Source organism: Amblyomma maculatum, chromosome 11, assembly GCF_055883805.1.
Source record: "Amblyomma maculatum isolate TAMU_Amacu chromosome 11, ASM5588380v1, whole genome shotgun sequence".
In the NCBI taxonomy this organism is placed as follows: domain Eukaryota; kingdom Metazoa; phylum Arthropoda; class Arachnida; order Ixodida; family Ixodidae; genus Amblyomma; species Amblyomma maculatum.
In genome coordinates, this window is record NC_139354.1 from 110,190,566 (window position 1) to 110,210,713 (window position 20,148).

The following is a 20,148-nucleotide window of genomic DNA, read 5'->3' on the forward strand; positions in this document are numbered from 1 at the left end:
GGTGGGAACCGAACCCACGATTTCCGAGTATCTCCTCTGGCGGTCTTGCCAACTGAGCTACATCTTTTTTTTTTTTTTTTTTTTCTTTATTGCCTGTTTTGAGTTCACATCAATTTAAAAAAGTTCCACAATAATGGTAAAACTCGCAACAACCAGACTTCGGCTGTCACGAAAGGTTTAAAATTTTTTGAGGACAGCCAGTTCATCGAGCACACTGATCCAGTCAGGTGGATCAGAAAGCACCCGATACGTTTCTCTAAGGAGCAGCACATTCTCGATAAAGTTCTCGCGTACAGAACGCGTATTGACATCTGCATGTTGCACTTGCATCCTTGTTTTCCACAGGCTGTGGAGGCCCAAGACCATGACTAAATCCAAAGGAATACCCTCACTCTCGACTGGAAGGAACCGTATGCCATACGGATCTAACGGAAGGTCTTTCTTTAGTGTTCTCTGGAGAACATCCCAGTGAAAGACTGGGTCCCCGCAATCCAGAAAGACGTGCTCGATTGTCTCTGGTTTTTTGCAAAGGAGACAGTCTGTTGTCCAGGGAACGAATAAGCCTCTTTCATGTAACCAGGTTTTAACAGGTAACGTGTTGGAATGTAGCTTAAAGAAGAACGTTTTAACTGAAGGCCTAACTGGCATCTTTTTCACACGCTTTAAGACATCCTGTCCGGGGCCTCCACGGTAGGGTGCACGGTAAATCGGCAACGGTATCATCACATCCAGAAGATCTTTGTACAGCTTCTTCTTACACACTTTGCTCAAGTATTCCATTGAAAAACGCGCATGCAACATTCTGAAAGACAAGACAACTTCGCGCATGTACCCTTTTAAAGCGCCACTCATATTCTCACCAGAACAGACAACGTATTCTGGAAGCATTTTACACAGTCGTACTTGCATGACCGTCCTCAAGAATTTGTCGTTTTGATCACGAAGGAAAAAAAAGCGCGAGACAACCTGTCGCAAAAAGAGATGCACAAGGCCCAAGCCCCCCGCCTTAACAGGAAGAAAGAGGTTGGTTCTGCTGCATTTTTCCCATGTTGATGCCCACATGAAAACGGCAAAGACACGATGAATTTTTTGAACGCTAACACGCGTCGCCGAAAGCACATTCATTACGTACCATATCTTTGCCACAAGGAAAACATTGCACACATAAGCGCGTGAGAACATTGACAACGGCTTGCCCTGCCATGAATTAGCTTTCTCTCTCGCTCTCTCTGCTTGGCCAGCCCAGAAAGGGGTGGGATCTCGGTACGATTCAAGCGGCACGCCTAAATACTGGGTCGGCAATTTTGACCATTGCAAACGAGAAAAGTATTCAGGCGTAACATCCCAGTCTCCATGCCAGAAACCGGCACTTTTTTCCCAATTTACTTCACAGCCTGTCTGTCGGCAGAATTTTTCAACAAGGGCAGTAACTTCTTGAATGCTTTCTCTGCTTGAACAGAATACAGCGATGTCATCTGCATATGCCAGCATTTTGACCTGTGCTGACTGCAGCATAAAACCAGTTATACGTTTATTGTTTATGATAGACCGGCAGAGAGGCTCGAGATAGGCCGCAAACAGTAGGGGTGACAGGGGGCAGCCTTGTCTCACTGACGACAGCACACGAATGCTGTCAGTGAGCTCTCCATTCACAATTATCCGTGTCGTGCAGTTCGCATACACCATTCGAACACCTTCCTCAATCACTCGCCCTATGTTTGAGTGTGTCAATACTTCGAACAAGGCATCGTGCGAAACGCGATCGAATGCTTTGGCGAGATCCAGCTGTATCATTGCCACTCGAGATCCAATCGCGTCACAACACTCCAAAACAGTTCGTACCACGTGCACATTAGTTGCGATGCTTCGACCTTTAATGCCGCACGTCTGGTGTGGCCCAACCAGACTCGGTATTACACTTTGAAGCCTTTTCGCCAGCACTTTCATGTATATTTTGTAATCCACGTTGGTGAGGCTTATCGGCCGATAAGAACCCACCAACAGGCGTTTTCCTGGCTCATCATACTTCGGAATCAAAACAATGTGCGAGGTAGAAAACGAAGGTGGGACCTGCTTACGTTCGTATGACTCATCTAGCACTTTAAGCAAAATCTGGGCTGTGTAATCTTTAAATGCTTTGTAGAAAGCAGCGCCAAGCCCGTCAGGTCCTGGCGACTTTCCCATTGGAAGGTCGTCTATCGCACTTTCTATTTCTGTCAAACTTATGGGTCGTTCTAGACGCGTTTTAACATCCTCATCGAGCTTTGGCATTTGGCGCAAAAATTCTGCCTGAAAGCCATTTTTGACTTCGCGTTTACGGCCAAGCAATTCATTGTAGTGTTCTATAAAGGTATTTTTGATAGTAGCAGGGTCACTAGTTACAGCACCTCGGTTGTCAATTTGCCGTATTTCCTTTTGATACGCGTGCCGTTTCTCATCTGACAGCGCTCGCTTAGTTGGCGTCTCCCCCGCCCAAAATTTTTCCGACCTTGCTCTTATCACTGCTGCCTTATACTTTTCAGTGTCAATGTTTTCAAGTTGTCGTTTCAAGGCTTTTATTTCTTGTGCATATCTTCCCGGCTGGACGCTATCCATGCTAAGCAAAAACTCAAGCTCCTCGTGCATTTCTTTCTCTTTTCTTTTTTCCTCATATCGAATTGCGCTTGCAGTTTTGATAGCTAAAAGCTTTACTCTCTGCTTTAGCTCCTCCCACTCAACTATATAGCTTTCGGCCTGCGCCGAAAGTAATTTATCAAGTTCTTTCGTTGTCTCTCTTACAAAACTGTCGTCCTCTAAAAGCTTCACGTTAAATTTCCACAGGTGCCAGTTAAATCGTGACTTCCGCTGTTTCCTGCCAAATGTTCCAATTACTAAGCAATGGTCACTGAAGCTTACGGGCTTAACGTCATACTCTGTGCACAATGAAGCCAGTTCAACAGAGACATAAATTCGATCTAATCTGGCGTGGCTATCTCTTTGAAAATGCGTGTATTTAGGGTGTGCGTCGTAAGAGAACAAATAGTCAACGTCTTCGAGATTACACTCATTAATTAAAGAGTGCAGCAGCTGAGCACTCTTATCCCTCACTGGCAAATTTTTTGCGCGGTCCTGAGCGAAACAAACACAGTTGAAGTCTCCTATCAATATTACTACCTTGTCGCACCTAAGATGCATTTCGAGACTTTCGAAAAATGTTCTGCGCTCGCTCACCGCGAGCTACATCACGGCTGTCCAACCTTCTACTTTCTTCGGTACTATTAATGTAGTATCAATTTTGTTGATACCACATTATTGTTGTATCAACAGCCTTATCAGTTTTCTGAATTTCGATAACGGCTTTACCCGCCACGCTAGTGCCGCATAAATTATGATGCTTTTGTGCGAGTACCGAAATTGGAAAACAGACGCAAATCACACAATGTTGAACCACAGCAACAAGTGTATTTACGCGTTATAAGTCATAAAAACTGACATGACAATTGGTAACTGTCAGCTACAAGTCTGTGATTGGATGGAGGGAAGTTTTTAGCGGGAAAACAGTACATTACAAGGTCTAACCAGCCCACGAATTCATTGCGTCGCCGAACTGAAACAAGGTGGCAGCGCCTACTTCGGTTTGTTATTGATATGGGAGGATGAGATCAGATGACTAGCAGCCTCAGATGCTTAGTTAGACACGCATGCGCTTATATGCCAGTCATGCACGTCCGTACGGTTTGGTTAAAGCAAGACCTTATGTCATTCCTGGCAATTCGGGAAACATGCATCACGATGCCCTTTACGAGCCTGCCTTTGGCAGGTGATGTCCAGAAGACAGTGAGAGCATCAACCATGTAGCAAGATGAACTGCATCAAAATAGGGCCTTCGTAGGGTATACTAGGTTCAGCCACGTTAAACTGGAATTTTCGTTTCTTCTGTACTGGTTTCACTCCTTTTACCACGAATTACCTGCGTTCGGAGTAGCCAATCAGCCGCTATGCCTGCTCAACTTCTGCCCGTGTTTTCGCTGTTCTCTCTCTTTCCGCTGGCCTAGTACAACATAAACACGGAACTGCGAAACGGCCGCGTATTTCAGGCTGAACCCAGCAGCACAAACTACAGACTTAATATTGATACTGTGTTCGTAATGCATGGTCCTACAGGACCAATACATTGACAACACACTCCAATAGTGGGCCGATAGTTTGTATTACGTCATACGCTACTCCGTGGCTGCTGCTACTACCTGCTACTACTACTAATATCATCATTAGTTAATTACTTATGCCATCGTCCGTGCTCAGGTGGATCAAGAAGAACATCAAGGAATTTGGCGGGGACCCTTCCCAAATCACGCTCTTTGGGGAGAGCGCGGGCGGCATGGCCGTTCACGCCCACGTGCTGTCACCCATGAGCCGGGGCCTGTTCCGGCGTGCCGTGACCATGAGCGGCTCCATGAACGGGCTGGACGTGACAGAGGCAGTGCACAACAGCGTCTCCAAGGGGGACGCCCTGGCCTCCATCGTAGGATGCCGACCGGCCGATGGCGGCTCCCTTGAGTCTCACCCCGAAGAAGTGGTCGGGTGCCTGCGCAAGCGGTGAGCGCTGGCTTCTCATGACTAGTACTGTAAATGAAGTCCCTCTTATGACGTTCAGATACACAGGTGACAACGCGACCTGTAATTCTATCTTTCACATTAGGCATCGTGTCACTGTGACTATCAGTGCAGTAGCGTGGTAGAATTGACAACACAGCAAAGACGAGCAGCTGGCACGGCCCTGATTCCCGCGTTTATCATGACTGCGCTGCATACTCGCCTTCGCGCTGGTATCTGAGTTTTCAGGAGTTGCAGTTCCTGGCCCTGGGGAGCTTGGATCTAGGCTCTCGTCGACACTAGCGGGCGCTCCTTGCAATGAAGGGCATATCTATTGTTGAAGCCGTCGTCTCTCTCGTCTCTTTGTCGGACGCGGCTTTTGCGAAGCGCGTCTCTTGCAATCCTTCTCCTTGAATCTCTCCTCCGTCTTCAAGTGGCATCAAGCAGTGGAGCCTCAAAAAGTACTGATTGGCTCAGTGTAGGCTTACTTTACAGAACCACATAAGGTGAGTGTTTTCAGTGGAAATGAATTCCAATGCTTGAAAGGTCCGCCCTATGCTGCAGCGAAGTTACACGGGCATTTCGAAGGCCCTCAGACCGACTGTCCATTGACTCGAAGGCCTTCGAACGCTGCCACACGGGTGTTTTCAATGACCATTGGGTCGATAGTCTATTGAGTCAACAGAACAACTCAGAACTCTATCGAAACCTCGAAGGTCTTCGAACGTCCCGTAATGTTGCTATCTTTGACCCGAGGAACGCCACATGCACTCTCGCGCACAGCTCTTTCAGGATAAAAAAACGCGAAAAAGTGTTATTATTTCATATCTTTAATTTACGCTGCAAAATATTAGTGTGAGTAATAATTTAAAAATAACGCCGCTCTTTTTTAAGGCGCATTATATTTGTACTCTCGACCACTGTAACCTGCATCGCTGAGAAAAGCAAACACAATGAAAAGCACAGCCTTATGAACGTCAACACGTTAAAAAAAACAATGTTGTCCTTTATTAACAACTAAACAACCTGCAGTTACTCACAAAAAAGGTAACGGTTACATTTTATTTTGCATTTATAGAAAAATTTTAGTTCTAGCAAAACCGAAAGTAGCGATAGTGGCGTCACAAATGTTTTGCACCAAACACCAGAACTATCGCAACAGCCGTTGACTTTTGCCACGTAGCAGCGCTACAACTCGTTCGAGTTCAATCGCGATAGAAATTCTCGAAGGCTATCGACTTAATCGCCTTTGAAAATGACCATGTGACAGGGGTACTAGCCTCCGGAATCTTCGTTACTGCCGCTTGTAGGGGTGGCAGGTGTTGGAAGACAGTGGCTAGCGATAACCATTGCAGAGTAGTTCGCGCCCAGTACACGTAATTACCCCCCCCCCCCCCCCTCTTTCCACAGAGAAACTGCAACGAAGCTCCGTATGTGTTAGACGTTTCGCCGCTCATTTTCTTCTGAATGTTACGTGTGTACGATAACCATCGCTTTTAGGAACGTATTAAATATTGCTTACAATAAGAAGACGACAAAGCGGGCAGTGGCGCATGGCGGAGCGCTTGGGCCATCCTCAAAAATCATACATGTTTTACCTTTCAAAGACTGCTAAAGCATCGGCTTGTTCACGGCATCAGACTCCCCAATGAGACGAACTACCGAACTACAAAAAGCTAATTAATATTTTATAGTTAATTGTCGGGATAATCAGAGGAGTTTTGCAGCGTATTCTGTCCACTATGGCAGAGTGTTTCAGTGTTTGTTACTCTGACCTCATATTCTGAACGCACTAGTTACAGGAAGTTTTGAGAGTGTTCGCTGCAACACCCGATATATAATAAGAACTGGTGGGCGAGCTGGTCTGACGTATCTAGTGAAGCAGCGCAACGGCACAAGACCAGAGAAAGAAAGGGACAAACACAGCACTTCAAAAGCTTAAAAGGAACAAAAGCTTCAGCGCTGTGTTTGTCCCTTTCTTCCTCTGACATTGTGCCGTTGCGCTGCTTCACTAGAAACCCGATATATAACGGGTGTTCCAGCTAACTAGAGCCAAGAGTTGAAAAATACAGTATTTAGGGGAGGCTAGGGGTCAAGATGCATAGCGTTGCCAGCCGTCTTACGCACTACATGTAATATTTAATTTGTAAGTATATAATTCAGTGCAATTTCATTAAATTACCAAGTATTTACTTAAGAATATAAATGGGGTTGCCAAGCTTCGAGGCCGCCTTCAGAAACCCCCTTTCATTATTCGCAAGAAAAGAAACCTAACGTGTATTTTTTTCCGAGCTAGAAAAAGAATACTCGAATTAGAAAAAAAATTCACGTGACTAGTGCATTCGCGTGCCAAGACGTGCTGTTTTCCTTTGTGGTTTGAGAGCGAAAAATCAACTGCGGCCCCGGCTCCACGACCCGTTGTAGCGGCAGGCTGATGGTTTCTTCGCCGGCCCAGTGATCTTCAGCCAGGCGCTGGACAAGCTCACAATATCCAGATAAGGTATCGTTTCTCGGAGCTCCCAATAAGCGCGAGCGAACAGTTTGCAACGTCTGCAGAGCAGCGGGACATGCCCACATTACCGAGAAAGGGTACCGTTTCTCAGAGCTCCAAATAACCGCGCGCGAACAGTTTGCCACGTCTGGGGAGGAACTGGACATGATGACATTACTGAGAAAGAGCACCGTTTTTCGGTGCTCCCAATAACCGCGAGGGAATAATTTAGCAAGTCTGCGAAGGAGCTGAACATGCCCATATTACCGAGAAAGGGCACAGTTTTTCGGAGCTCCCAATAACCGCGAGCGAACAGTTTAGCACGTCCGCAGAGCAGCGGGACATGCCCACATTACTGAGAAAGGGCACCGTTTCTCGGAGCTCTAAATAACCGCGAGCGAACAGTTTGCCACGTCTGCAGAGGAGCTGGAGACGCTCACAGTATCGAGAGAGGTCACCATTTTTTGGAGCTCCCAATAACTGCGAACCAACACTTTTCCTTGTCTGCGGAGGAACTGGACGGGCTCACAATATCGAGACAGGTCACCATTTTTCGGAGCTCCCAATAACTGCGAACCAACACTTTTCCTTGTCTGCGGAGGAACTGGACAGGCTCGAAATATCGAGATAGAACACCGTCTTTCGAAGCTCCCAATAACCACGAGTGAAGTTTACCACGTCTGCAGATGTCTGGACATGCATTATCGAGAAAGGGCACCTGAGCTTCTAATAACTGCGAGCGAACTTTTTTCAGGTCTGCCGACGAGCTGGTTGTGGCGGCTTCTGAGGTGGTGCCGGGCAAGTTGTTTGCCTTCATGCCCACTTACCACGATGCCTTCTTGCCCAAGGTACCCGCCGTAGCCGTGCGTAAGGGATTCTTCGCTGCTGACGTCGACCTCCTTACTGGCGTCACTTTTGACGAAGGTACCTTGGCGCTCATGTGGCCGAAGTTTAGGCACCATCTGCTGGAGGAGAACCTCAACAACATTGACCGAGCGGTACTCCACAAGGAACTCCACGAGGTGAGCTGAGTGCGAGCTGTTTTGGTAAGGTACGGTAAAAACGCTATCGTAAGCCTTGCATATATATAACGAGAGGGTAAGGTACGCATCGTAGGTATGGTGTTATACACTCCGGATTTTGTGTCCTCTAGTAAATAACACGTGTCGTCGGTAACTGTCAGCCGTGCCTTATCTTAATTCCTGTTTAGGCTGTAGCCTATTTCTAAAACCAAACTATCGTTTAAGTGCATTCGTCTCAACGATGAGTGGGCAAGAAAAAAGCAAACTATATTATCACTTGAAAGCATATCGGTAGGCTATACGTTCAAATCGATTGGTCCATGATTGCGTCATTTTTATTTTCCACACACACACACACACACACACACACACACACACACACACACACACACACACACACACACACACACACACACACACACACACACACACACACACACACACACACACACACACACACACACACACACACACACACACACACACACACACACACACACACACACACACACACACACACACACACACACACACACACACACACACACACACACACACACACACACACACACACACACACACACACACACACACACACACACACACACACACACACACACACACACACACACACACACACACACACACACACACACACACACACACACACACACACACACACACACACACACACACACACACACACACACACACACACACACACACACACACACACACACACACACACACACACACACACACACACACACACACACACACACACACACACACACACACACACACACACACACACACACACACACACACACACACACACACACACACACACACACACACACACACACACACACACACACACACACACACACACACACACACACACACACACACACACACACACACACACACACACACACACACACACACACACACACACACACACACACACACACACACACACACACACACACACACACACACACACACACACACACACACACACACACACACACACACACACACACACACACACACACACACACACACACACACACACACACACACACACACACACACACACACACACACACACACACACACACACACACACACACACACACACACACACACACACACACACACACACACACACACACACACACACACACACACACACACACACACACACACACACACACACACACACACACACACACACACACACACACACACACACACACACACACACACACACACACACACACACACACACACACACACACACACACACACACACACACACACACACACACACACACACACACACACACACACACACACACACACGCACACACACACACACACACACACACACACATTCATGGCCTGTTGGCTTTTTTTGTTTTTTGTAACGAACTCTTAATGGGTCCCCTACATTTCTTTTTACATAGCAGAATGTTAAATGGCGTGAAAGTCAGCAGTCAAAATGCAATTCACTGTGCTCATGGGTGACTTCAGGCCAAACCTAGGTAGGCAATGAAGAAGATGCCGACCTGGCAGTGAGTGACTGTGGCCAGTAGGGTAGAAAATTTACTACGAGTTTCGCAGAAGGAAATGATTGACGTGTCATAACTACCTCCTTCCGCATACAGGACAACTGAAAGTGGACGAGCCCGAATGCCCAGAAGAAAAGTGACATATTCTTCCTATCTAGTGTGTTTGCTTTGGCATCATGCAGTATATATAGATGTGCACAGCTAGGTGTCGTGTAGGTGCCACGAAGTGGTAACTTGTCGAATTCGCCCAGACAAGAACACGGAACGAATTAATTATACAGATGCTCATTAAAGAAATGGAAAGTAGGGGAATAAGTTGTAAATCTACGGAGCAGACATTCGGGTTGAACCAAGGGCAGCAACCCTAATGTTCAGGAAATTCGAGCGATAATCTCAGAGATATTAGAGCTCAAGCTGTGCTTACTTTATGACGAACTTCAATGTCATGCTGTGCTGTGCTTGGGATCTTATTTATTTATTCATTTATTCAAGTACCTACATATCGCCCTGGTGGGCATTGCAGTAGGGGGGACGAGGCAAAAAACTGGAACACTTGTCAGCGCCGAAGTGCTAAAGTGAAAACAGTACAGGCATCAAATACATCGTCCTGATGGGGATTGCAGAAGTGTGGAACGATAGAAACCCATTTCAAAGCATCAGAATAGTAACAAATACAAGAAACAAACGCGGGCAATCAATAATTGCTCCAAAGTAATAAATAAACACACGCAACAAACACGGGTAATCAATCAGTGGACACGAAAGGGGGAAAATGGAGAAAGCTACGCGTAATGACTAAGTGCATCGATAAACTTTGCACGATCAGCAGTTTCAACAATGTCAGGACGAAGCCGGTTCTATTGACTGATAGTGTACGAAAAAAAAACGCCTTCTTATAAACAGATGTGCGGGCAAAAATTTCTTTAATCTTTAGCCTGTGATCTCGCCGCTCAGATATATAACTCGGTGTCTGTAAATATCTACTTTTAACTAACGGTGTTTCGTTGTACAGTACGTCCCGCAAGAATAAAAGGCGAAATCGTTCACGGCGCAGGGAAAGGTCCTCCCAGTTAATTTGACGTTTTATATCGGAGATGCTGCTGGGAAATTGGTAACAACTAGTTAGAATTCCTTATTACGAGCTAGGTGCCACAACTTCGGCGCTTGAAATAAAGCAGAGGACAGTCGGCAGACTTGCTTGGGGGCACATGGAGCCACTACTAATGAGGCGGTTTAGGGTAATATGGAAGGGAAGCGTGGGAGGCGGAAAGCAAGGTGCACCATGAAGAACGGTTGAGGCAAATGGATTACAAGAACTGGGTGGCAATGATTTTCAGGTGCCTGCATGGTGCAGTATTCACACGAGATGGGGGAGAAGAACTAGATGGCTTGTAAATAAATACAAATGTCGCGTGAAAGAAAACGATAGAAAACCATTTTAAAGCAAAAAGTAAAATCCTCAGAAAATTCCCATTGGCAAAGCAGAATATTCGACAAACCGACGATAGAGCTTTATAGGGCGGTTAAGACTAAAGTTCAAAAAGAACCGTTTTTGACCACTCCAAATGTAGTGGTTTACTTTTTGATGCTAGGGCTAGGTGCTTGAGGGCAAAATATTACCGGCCAAAATTTGACAGAACAGATGACATTAGCTGACAAGCAAAGCCGGGAAATGATTGAACATTTTATTATAGATTGTAATGTTATTCAACCAGCAGTGGACTACACCGACGCAGGGATTCGATAAGCATTGGGGTTTCGGGACATTCATGGTAGGCTACATTATGAAACAGTGAAAGCAAGTAAGAGGCGACTTGAGGATTGGTGGAAAAAGCCAAGGGAGTAGTGTTGGACTATGCAGAGGAAATTATCAACTTAAAAATACTCTCCACTCAACGTATTACGAGCTAGGTGACACTTTTCACCACCACGTTAAAAAGGGGATGCTATTTAACGTGGATGCTAATAATTATCTATCTATGGAGGTCCTTTTCATTATAGAAGGTAGAACAAAAATCTTGCCGTCTAGAGAGTCGGAAAACTATAAATGTATTACAAGCAGCACGAATTTGCTCAAGATCAAAGCCCTGGGCTCTATAATTTTGGTGTACTTTGCACTAGATGAATCAGGTCCCCCGCAAAAAGAACGCGAAGAAAAGCCAGCAGCTATCATTGCTGCCGTCGGGAACCCCTCCCTAAAACAGCAGGATATACCGCCGCGTCGAGTCCAGGGCTCGGTCAGAAGCGCGAACTCTGACAGGTCGGTTGTGGCAGTTTAAGAAAAGTTCGCACAAAGGTAAAACGGGTATTAAAACCGCGCCCTGAAAGGGCACGTACTTGAAGACCGCGAGCTAGTAGTTTTCAAAATGAGAGCAGTACCAGGAGTGCTGGCACATAAGCTTCCCTTTGGATTCACTGCCATCCAAATTTCACCGGAGTAAAAGTGGATTTTGATATATAACTTAATGTTTCAAAAACACATGAATAGCTCGAAAATGAGCGAAACTCACTGAAGTCTATTTTTTACCAAGTAGAAGCGTTGCCGTTGTTTTACGTTTGTTCGTCTTCTACCGATGAAGTGTTCTGTGCAAACGCGCGATGACAACGAAGGCGAGAAGTCTTTTTATTCATGCTTGCTCCCTCAAGCCGCCGCTGCTCTTTGTCGGCTGAAAGTACACCGATGAACAAGCTTTCAGTCACAGAGACGGTGTCTGGTCATTAGCCCCAAATTTCTATTTCCATTTTTTTTTTCGCTTTCGGTAGTAATTGTTGCATCCGAAGACGGCACAATGGTTCGCAGTAGATCTACAGCTCGTTGTCATGTCGGCAAATTCACGAAAAAGCTCGAAAGTGACAAATTTAAATGTGTCGAACACAAAGCTTTTACACTGAAAATATGGCGTGCGCTTCATAGATCTAACCAATTAACCCAGAACAAGAAAGAGGAGTATCAGTGGGCGCGCTGCGAACGCGCTGGGCGCGAGGCAAAATTGAAAAATGGTGACAAGGAACGAGTACAAAGTCCAGTTCCCTTACATTGTCCCACGACTGTACGAGTCGCATTTAAGCTGCGCGCCCACTATTAGGGAGTCCGTTTCCTACAGCCGGAACATTGGGAACAAGTGGGCTGGTTCCGACACCTCGCACGCGAAGCTTGACTCCCGTCCCACTCGTCCACTAATTCCCACTGGAGAAAAAGCATTTTACAATTCTAGCTTGACTGGCCCGCGGGCTGACAGCATCCTTAGCATAGTAGCAACGTATGAGCACCTAATGCGCGGCCCATGGACCAACGTCCCGTCGCCTGAATCGGTCTTTACGCGCTGATTTTGATTTTGGTAAAACTGTGTAACCGATTCTCGACCTTTAACTGCATCAAGACTAGTCGGACGATTTGTGCACTTAAGGCACACACCTAATGAACGCCGTGGAGGGGCCGTACTCTGCGGTGTTGTTCGCACTGCTCTTTGTTATTCGACAGTATTTTCAGGGGGCAGGAAGAGGCATCATCTTATTATTTAATTGGCTATATATCAACTTCTCCCATTCACCGTCTTGTGAGCTAGCGTCGAAATTGCCTTGCACATTTTTCTCTTTTGCATCAGTGTGATACGCCAGAAATTTGATGCGATCTACAGCATTCACTTAGACGAGGCTGCGATCCGTGGGCAAGTAAATTAACGGGTCTTCTTCCGGCAGGTGTTTTCCTCATGGACCGGTGACGCGGCGCATGAAATAATGGAGGAAGAGTACGTGGCAAAGGCGACGTCGGACGGCAGCTCACTGCGCCGAAAGTTCATAGACTACCTAAGCGACCGACTTTTCGTGTGCCCCATGCACGCAGCCGCTGCAGCGCATGCCTCGAGAGGCGGCACCGTTTACGCCTACGTGTTCGACCACTGGCCTACCACGCGGGCCCGTTTTCCGTGGTCAGGAGCGGCCCACGGCGCGGACCTGCCCTACACCTTCGGCCTGCCGCTGCTTCACAGGGAGAATTTCGCTGACGACGACGTTAAGGCGGCCGAACAGCTCATCGACATGATCGCCACTTTCGCGGAGAAAGGGTGAGCCGCGTCTCTTGTAGTACAACCCGAAGCAAATGAGATCATAGACTTCGTGGAAGGAGATCTTTGGCCAGCAGATATTTTCTGCATGCAAAGTTATTTCATAGTTGTTTTGTATGAACTTTTCAGCGAGAGAGGGTCAACAGAAATCATAGGATAATGTTTAACACACAACTACAGGTATAGGCGGGAGGGGTGATAGAGGGGCCTGAGTCAGTTTGAAGCATGGAACGTGGGATTTTGCCATTTAGCCATATAATCACTATCGACTTCCTTCTATTTTTAAACAAAGCAAACACTAAGGGTGTCTAGAAGCATGCTCAAGCCTACCACCAGATGGTCGTTCCAAGTGATGTAAATGGTGGTTTCGGGAAGGTTCAAATTCAAAAGAATTGGTGGTTTGAAATTGAAAACAAAATATTACCAGAACAAACTCACAACCGGGGTGGCCATAAGTTACTGAAAAAGCTTGCTAATAACTGAAACTCCATGCTTAACATTTACAGATGGGCAATTTGTGCTAATGGACAATTCGAAGCTGTGGACAAGACAATGCTGCGTCAATTTTTGAAAGGAGAGATATCTAATTTAGAAACCCCTGAAACGCGAGATCTGGCACTATGTTCAGCATGAAACTGAAATTGAGCGCATAAAGAGTGCAGAATACTCGATGGAAATGGCACGTCGGCTGAATATGTAGTGCAGTGACTATGGCGCCACATTCAAACTTCCCGCTGTAAGGAGGCGTGCCAAGCACTTCATTTTGTTTCGGTTCTACACAGAATAGCGGCGGAGTGGCGGCTTAATGATTATGGCGCCCGACGGCTGTTTTGAAGGGTACGGGTTCGGCACCGGCCGCGGCGCTCGCCTTTTGCCAAACACAGATCTGCTTGCGGTGTAGAATGCTAAGTATTCTGCGTGCGTGCAAGCTTAAAAAGTGGAGAGGAGGCTTCGCAGAGGTAGCTCACGGCGCCACACTTCATACATGACCGAACAACAAACGAAACGGCGCATTACACATACGCGAAAATAACACTACCGAAAACACCACAGTCCTATCACACGAATGGTCCTGACGCGCCATCCACGATGTCACACTCATACCGTCCTGTTACCAAACGCGGGTGGTTCGCACGCTATCCCGGATGTGGAGTATGGACAAAAACCCCGGTGGCACCTTGTCGCAAGAGACGCCGCTGTTCGAAGAGAGAAGCGTTGAGGAGGACCAGGTGAAGTGAGTCGGTGCTGGCACGTCGCCTTAGTTGGATGTCTGCGTTGGAGCGTCCACGTATCGGTGACGAAGTCTCGTTGGTAACAATAGCCGCTGGCTGAGTCGGCTTTCCGGAGGAGTGAAACAGGGCCCCTTGCCTTGCCAGATGGAAGGGAGGATGCACCAGGTGCAGTCTTCCTGTGAGGGTACAGACCTCAACCAGAGACCATCATCATCCTACGGCAACCCCAGGCAAGGCCTCCCGCACCATAGGAGGGGGGGGGGGTTGAACAGGGCCCTGTTCTGAATAAGGGTTCAGCGTTGTAGTCCACGATACCGGGGCATCAGCCGGTGGGGAGCGCCCTGATCGGAAGGCCCCACGAATGAATACCTCCTGCAGCAGCTGACGGCTGTGCGGTAACTTGTGCGACCTAGAATATTCCTCACCTATCCACTTCTTCTTCTGCCTTCATATATGGCACATACCCATGAAGGGTGATTGGCCAGGGTTCAGTGCTGACTGCCAAATGTCCTACAAAAACTGAATTAGTGCATTAAAGTAATTGTGAACTAACAAAAACATAAGATTTAAGATCACAAAATTGATTGAAAGAAAAATATGATGCAAAAATTTGGAAGTTTGTAAATTTGGAATACAATTAGCAAGGGAATCTGTCCGTAGCTGTGATGTAGCTGAGGCAGTGCAAATCCTTTCGCACTCGCACCGAAAAAGAGTAGAAGCGGAACCGACAATGAAAATCCCGAGCGTGCAATTGGAGTTTCTAAATGCACCCTCCTCTGATGTGAAAACCTTCGGAAAGCGAGAAGGAAGTGATCAATATTTTCAATCTCACCGCAAGCCTCACAGAGGTTTGTGGGGCTGATTCCGCATCTACATAAATAAAGATTTAGGCGAGAAATCCTGAATCTCCAGACAGCATTCATAGCGCAAAAAAAACACACATGCACACGAGAGAAAAGGAGGGACACGGGACAAGCGCTCGTCCCGTGTCCCTCCTTTTCTCTCGTGTGCGTGTGTGTTTTTTTGCGCTAAGAATGCTGTCTGGAGATTCAGGATTTCTGAAGCTGAAAACCATCTAGCCCGTCTAAAAGTTCTTTTAAACCTTCATCTCATGAGAAACATCGTTACCTCACACTGCCGTGATTTACATGAACGAACTTTCCTTGAGTATATGAGATGGTGGTATTCGGCTGTAGATAGCAAAGGATCATTGCATGAAGCGGCTAGGTATTGATAACGCTGGAAACGGGACATTCCAAAAATGGTGATATTAGGGATGGTACATGAAACAGATGCATCAAGAGCTGATTTAGCCAGGAAATCTGCCGCTTCGTTCTGGAAAATACCGCTGTGTCCGGGGACCCAGATGAAGCGTATTTCTTTCACCCACCCCGGTATGAAATACTTTAGTGAGCGGCTCAACAGAGCATCCCATGCTGAGTTTAGTAACAGAAAAACAGAAAGAGAGTCTGATAGAACAATTATTTTTGATTGACTGTAGGGAACTTTTAGTAGTGATAGCCCAATTGCCATAAATTCTGCTAAAAATCGACGTCGCCACTCCTCTTTTTATACGTCCACTTCATTTTCTTTTCCTTCCGCCTCATTTTCGGCGGCTTTGCCGTCGTCTTCTTCACCTCCCAAAAATACCAGTGCACTCTCTTTCTTATCTCTTTTTCTCTTGAGTACCACTTGTCAATTTTTCCCATCCATCTTTTTTTTTCTGTCGTGACACCGTTAGATAGAGTCAAAAGCAAGGCGTCTGAGTGGCATTTATAGTGCACTTTAAGAACCCCAGGTGGGGTGAAAATATGCGGAGGCTTCCAGTACGGCGTCCTGAAAGCCTAAGTTGCTTTTTGACGCTAAGGTCTGTAAACTCAAAAAACTTAATATTTGTTAAAGCTAAACGACTGTCTCTGCACCAAGCGGCGGCAAAGCGGAGTAATGTACATGACATGACATGACATGACACAATAGCGCATGCAGTACGAATTGGGCGTCATTTTCTCGCAACAAGCCGTTAAGTGTACAAAGCGTTATCACCAGGCATTTTGCGCACCTATAGTTCACTGGGTTTGGGTTTCGCGATGAAGCAACCGCTTGAGTTTCTCTCATGGCAAGGCTTTAGAAACTGAGCTTTTCGTCGTAAAGAATAATGGCATCGTCTTGGTTACGGCTTCAAAGCCCCCATCACCACTAACCACCCAGCTTTGTTTAATAAATTAGAGAGGTGTAGTTAATTACGATGGAATTAGATAAGTGGCTGCTTTAAGTAGGTTCGCAGTGGCTGAGATGTTTCTGCCGAGAATTCAATTCTAAATTGCCTATTTTGTTGTTGTTGTGGCTGTAGGAAGAAGAGAAAGAAATTGCATGGGGCTGCTACTGGCTCTGTAGCTGAGCCACCTCCAATGCCTCCTGCGGACAGAATAGACAATAGAGAAGAAAGGAAAAAAAGGGAGAGAAAGACGTATTCCGCAACAACAGCCGCCGCCCACCACCGAAGCAGTGGCGGGTGCAATGACGCCCTGCAACAGATAAAATTCGGTGGCTGGCTGGCCTCCGCCGCAAGCGGCGTTGAGCTACCGTCCCAGCCCCGTAGGGCCAGAAACTGCTACCCTTCACCACATCGCCCCCCAACTTCCTAATTTAAATTCTTTTTAAAGAGGCCACTGGAAACACCCAATGTCTTCCTAAAAATTAATCGTCAACCATTCGGAGCTTAATATAAACGGAGATTAAAATTAGGCAGATAGTATTAAGAGTATTGCGCATCACAATGCGAAAGCATCTCGTTTATTTAAATTGCGTCACTTTGTAAAGTTATGACTCATGTTACGTTGCATTTTGAGCCTAAGTCATGAGTCAGCGTACTGTTTTTAGAAACTGTACACCTCATATTGCGTTAATTTGTAATGTGCTGAGCCATGGTACGGTCGGCGAATAAAAGCCCGACCAAGTAATTTGCCAAGTGTCACTAAGCAAGGCGTGCTTTTTAGGAGAACCACGATGCATGCCGACCAAGTTGGCAGGAGCGACATAGATATAAGTCTCGCTTAAACCCAGCCGTACGAGCACGCATGCAATTCCTTGTAGTAGCGTGTTAGTGTCTAGATGCAAGCGTCCCGGTAAGTTCGATTCCCACCTCTAATTTGAAGCCCAATTTGACAACTTGTTCAAATTTGACAATTGCATATGGTGTCGATGACGTCACGTAACCCGGCGGTCAATAACTACCTCACCACGTCACCTGCCAGAGACATGATCGTGATTTTCATGCCACCTTTCAAACAAATCCTACCGGAGAGGCATGCTGGTGATTTCCGTGATGTAGATGCTGACCTATAGTATTAGCGCATCGGACACGAGATCCAAGGGTCCCAGTGGGGTCGACTCTCATCACAAATGTGCCGCCCAAGCGGGTGGCTCCTGCAAATTCAACCGTGTCACGAAGTCTTGTTACGTCACACAACCCGCCCACCAATCAGCGAATGGCCAGTAACCTGCCACAGGCTTACTCGTGAGTTTCTTGCCATTCGGGTGCTCGGCCGCCAGTGTCGTCAAAAAACCTGCGTGGCCATAACACTGTACGTTAAACAATGACGGCACAGATGCGATAGGGTAAAGGTACGGTGCCGACTTTGTGCACCCCTTGGATGATTAGGAGGGGCGCGTTCCCCCACAGACGCGGGCTGTCTAAGAAGGTGAATATCGGCGTGCGTTCCTATGTCTTCAATGAGCTTATCGCCTTTTGGTGCACGAAGACATGCAACTGGGTTACACGGTGCCAACCTTTTATTTGCGCTTCGTGACTTTTTTCGTCATATGTTGCTGCGATTAGTTCCGTGTTGCACGTGCAGCGACAGACGCAGAACAATTTTGCTTTAGTGGGGAGAATAAAGCATTTACTATTTTCTCGCCCAGTATTTCAGCTGGATGAATTCCTATCAGTATTTCTACAGGAAGTTTCAAAGCATGCACTATCTGCCTACTCACTTGATAAATTGAATGTGAAATAAAAATGAAAGCCTAAAGTTATATTTGCAGATCCACCCAGATAGTTCTTGAGCTAGACACTCCCAATCAGCCTGGTTGTGAATTATGAACTCAATTAGGCGCAGCAACGCATGCTGTAAACTCATCTTGTGAATCTCGGCAGAACCGAAAGAACCTTACGGAACCTGCATTTTTTTCATGTCGGAACAAACGCAAAAAATAGCCTAACACAAGCGGCCAGGAATTTCAATAGAGTGTCTAAGACGGAAAGTGACCCAATATTTAATTCACTTCTGCCAGGAGCAAATATATATTGCTGTGTCGAGTAAACATCGGCATAGATAGACAGAGTCACAAAGATGCTTTCTTCAGGCGTAGTCATCCCCTGTGCGTCTTTAACGATTTTGCCTCTTCAAATGACTGAAACATTGTTTGATCTGCACGTCTTTGCAGTGTACCCAAGTCCCCGGCGGGTGCTCCCTGGCCCAAGTACACCGCCGACGCACCCGTATCTCTGCTGTTGAAGAACAACAACGCTACTGAGGTCAACAGTTTCCACTCTGACCGCTGCCATTTTTGGAGCATCTGAGCTGCTTCAGCCAACTCCGAGGAAGAAAATGAGCAGCTTGCGAGGATTGGGTCCTCGCTCAGACATTCTGAGGTGTTGCCAAGAAACAGTTTTCAGTGGTCAGGAAACTAAGACGCCAGCACAAGGACAGCTGAAAAAGATTGGCTCGTAAATACCAGTGCACGGCTGAATATCTCAAAAAGGAACTCAAGAACAGATACCTTAACACGAACAAATGCGGCTTATCTACATAATCATCACAATCATCATCATCATCATCAGCATCATCATCATCATCATCATCATCATCATCATCATCATCATCATCAGCATGACTATACCCACTGCAGGGCGAATGCCTCTCCCATCTTTCTCCAATTAACCCGGTTCTGTGCTAGCATGCATCCACTTGACCCCTGCGAACTTCTTAGCCTCAATCCGCCCACCTAACTTTCTGCCGCCCCCTGCTACGATTTCTTTCCCTTGGAATCTAGTTTGTTACCTTAAGCGACCATCGGTTATCCTTTCGTCGCACTAGATGTCCTGCCCATGCTCATTTCATCTTGATTTCCACCTCATGATACCGAAGTCCAGAGAACGCAGAACTACATAGTGACATCTCAATA

At 46.6% G+C, this 20,148-nt stretch overlaps 1 protein-coding gene across 1 annotated transcript in view; it reads left to right on the forward strand.

The window, feature by feature from the left end:
• The window catches only part of LOC146174662 (acetylcholinesterase-like), a 57,623-nt gene extending 37,865 nt beyond the window's left edge, over positions 1-19,758 (forward strand). Inside the window, exons 4-7 of the mRNA XM_084583859.1 lie at positions 4,285-4,578; positions 7,821-8,088; positions 13,365-13,729; positions 19,408-19,758. Of these exons, the coding sequence (XP_084439985.1) occupies positions 4,285-4,578; positions 7,821-8,088; positions 13,365-13,729; positions 19,408-19,543 (1,063 nt within the window). The 3' untranslated portion in view covers positions 19,544-19,758. The remainder of the gene's footprint in view (positions 1-4,284; positions 4,579-7,820; positions 8,089-13,364; positions 13,730-19,407) is intronic.
• Positions 19,759-20,148: the final 390 nt, after the last annotated feature.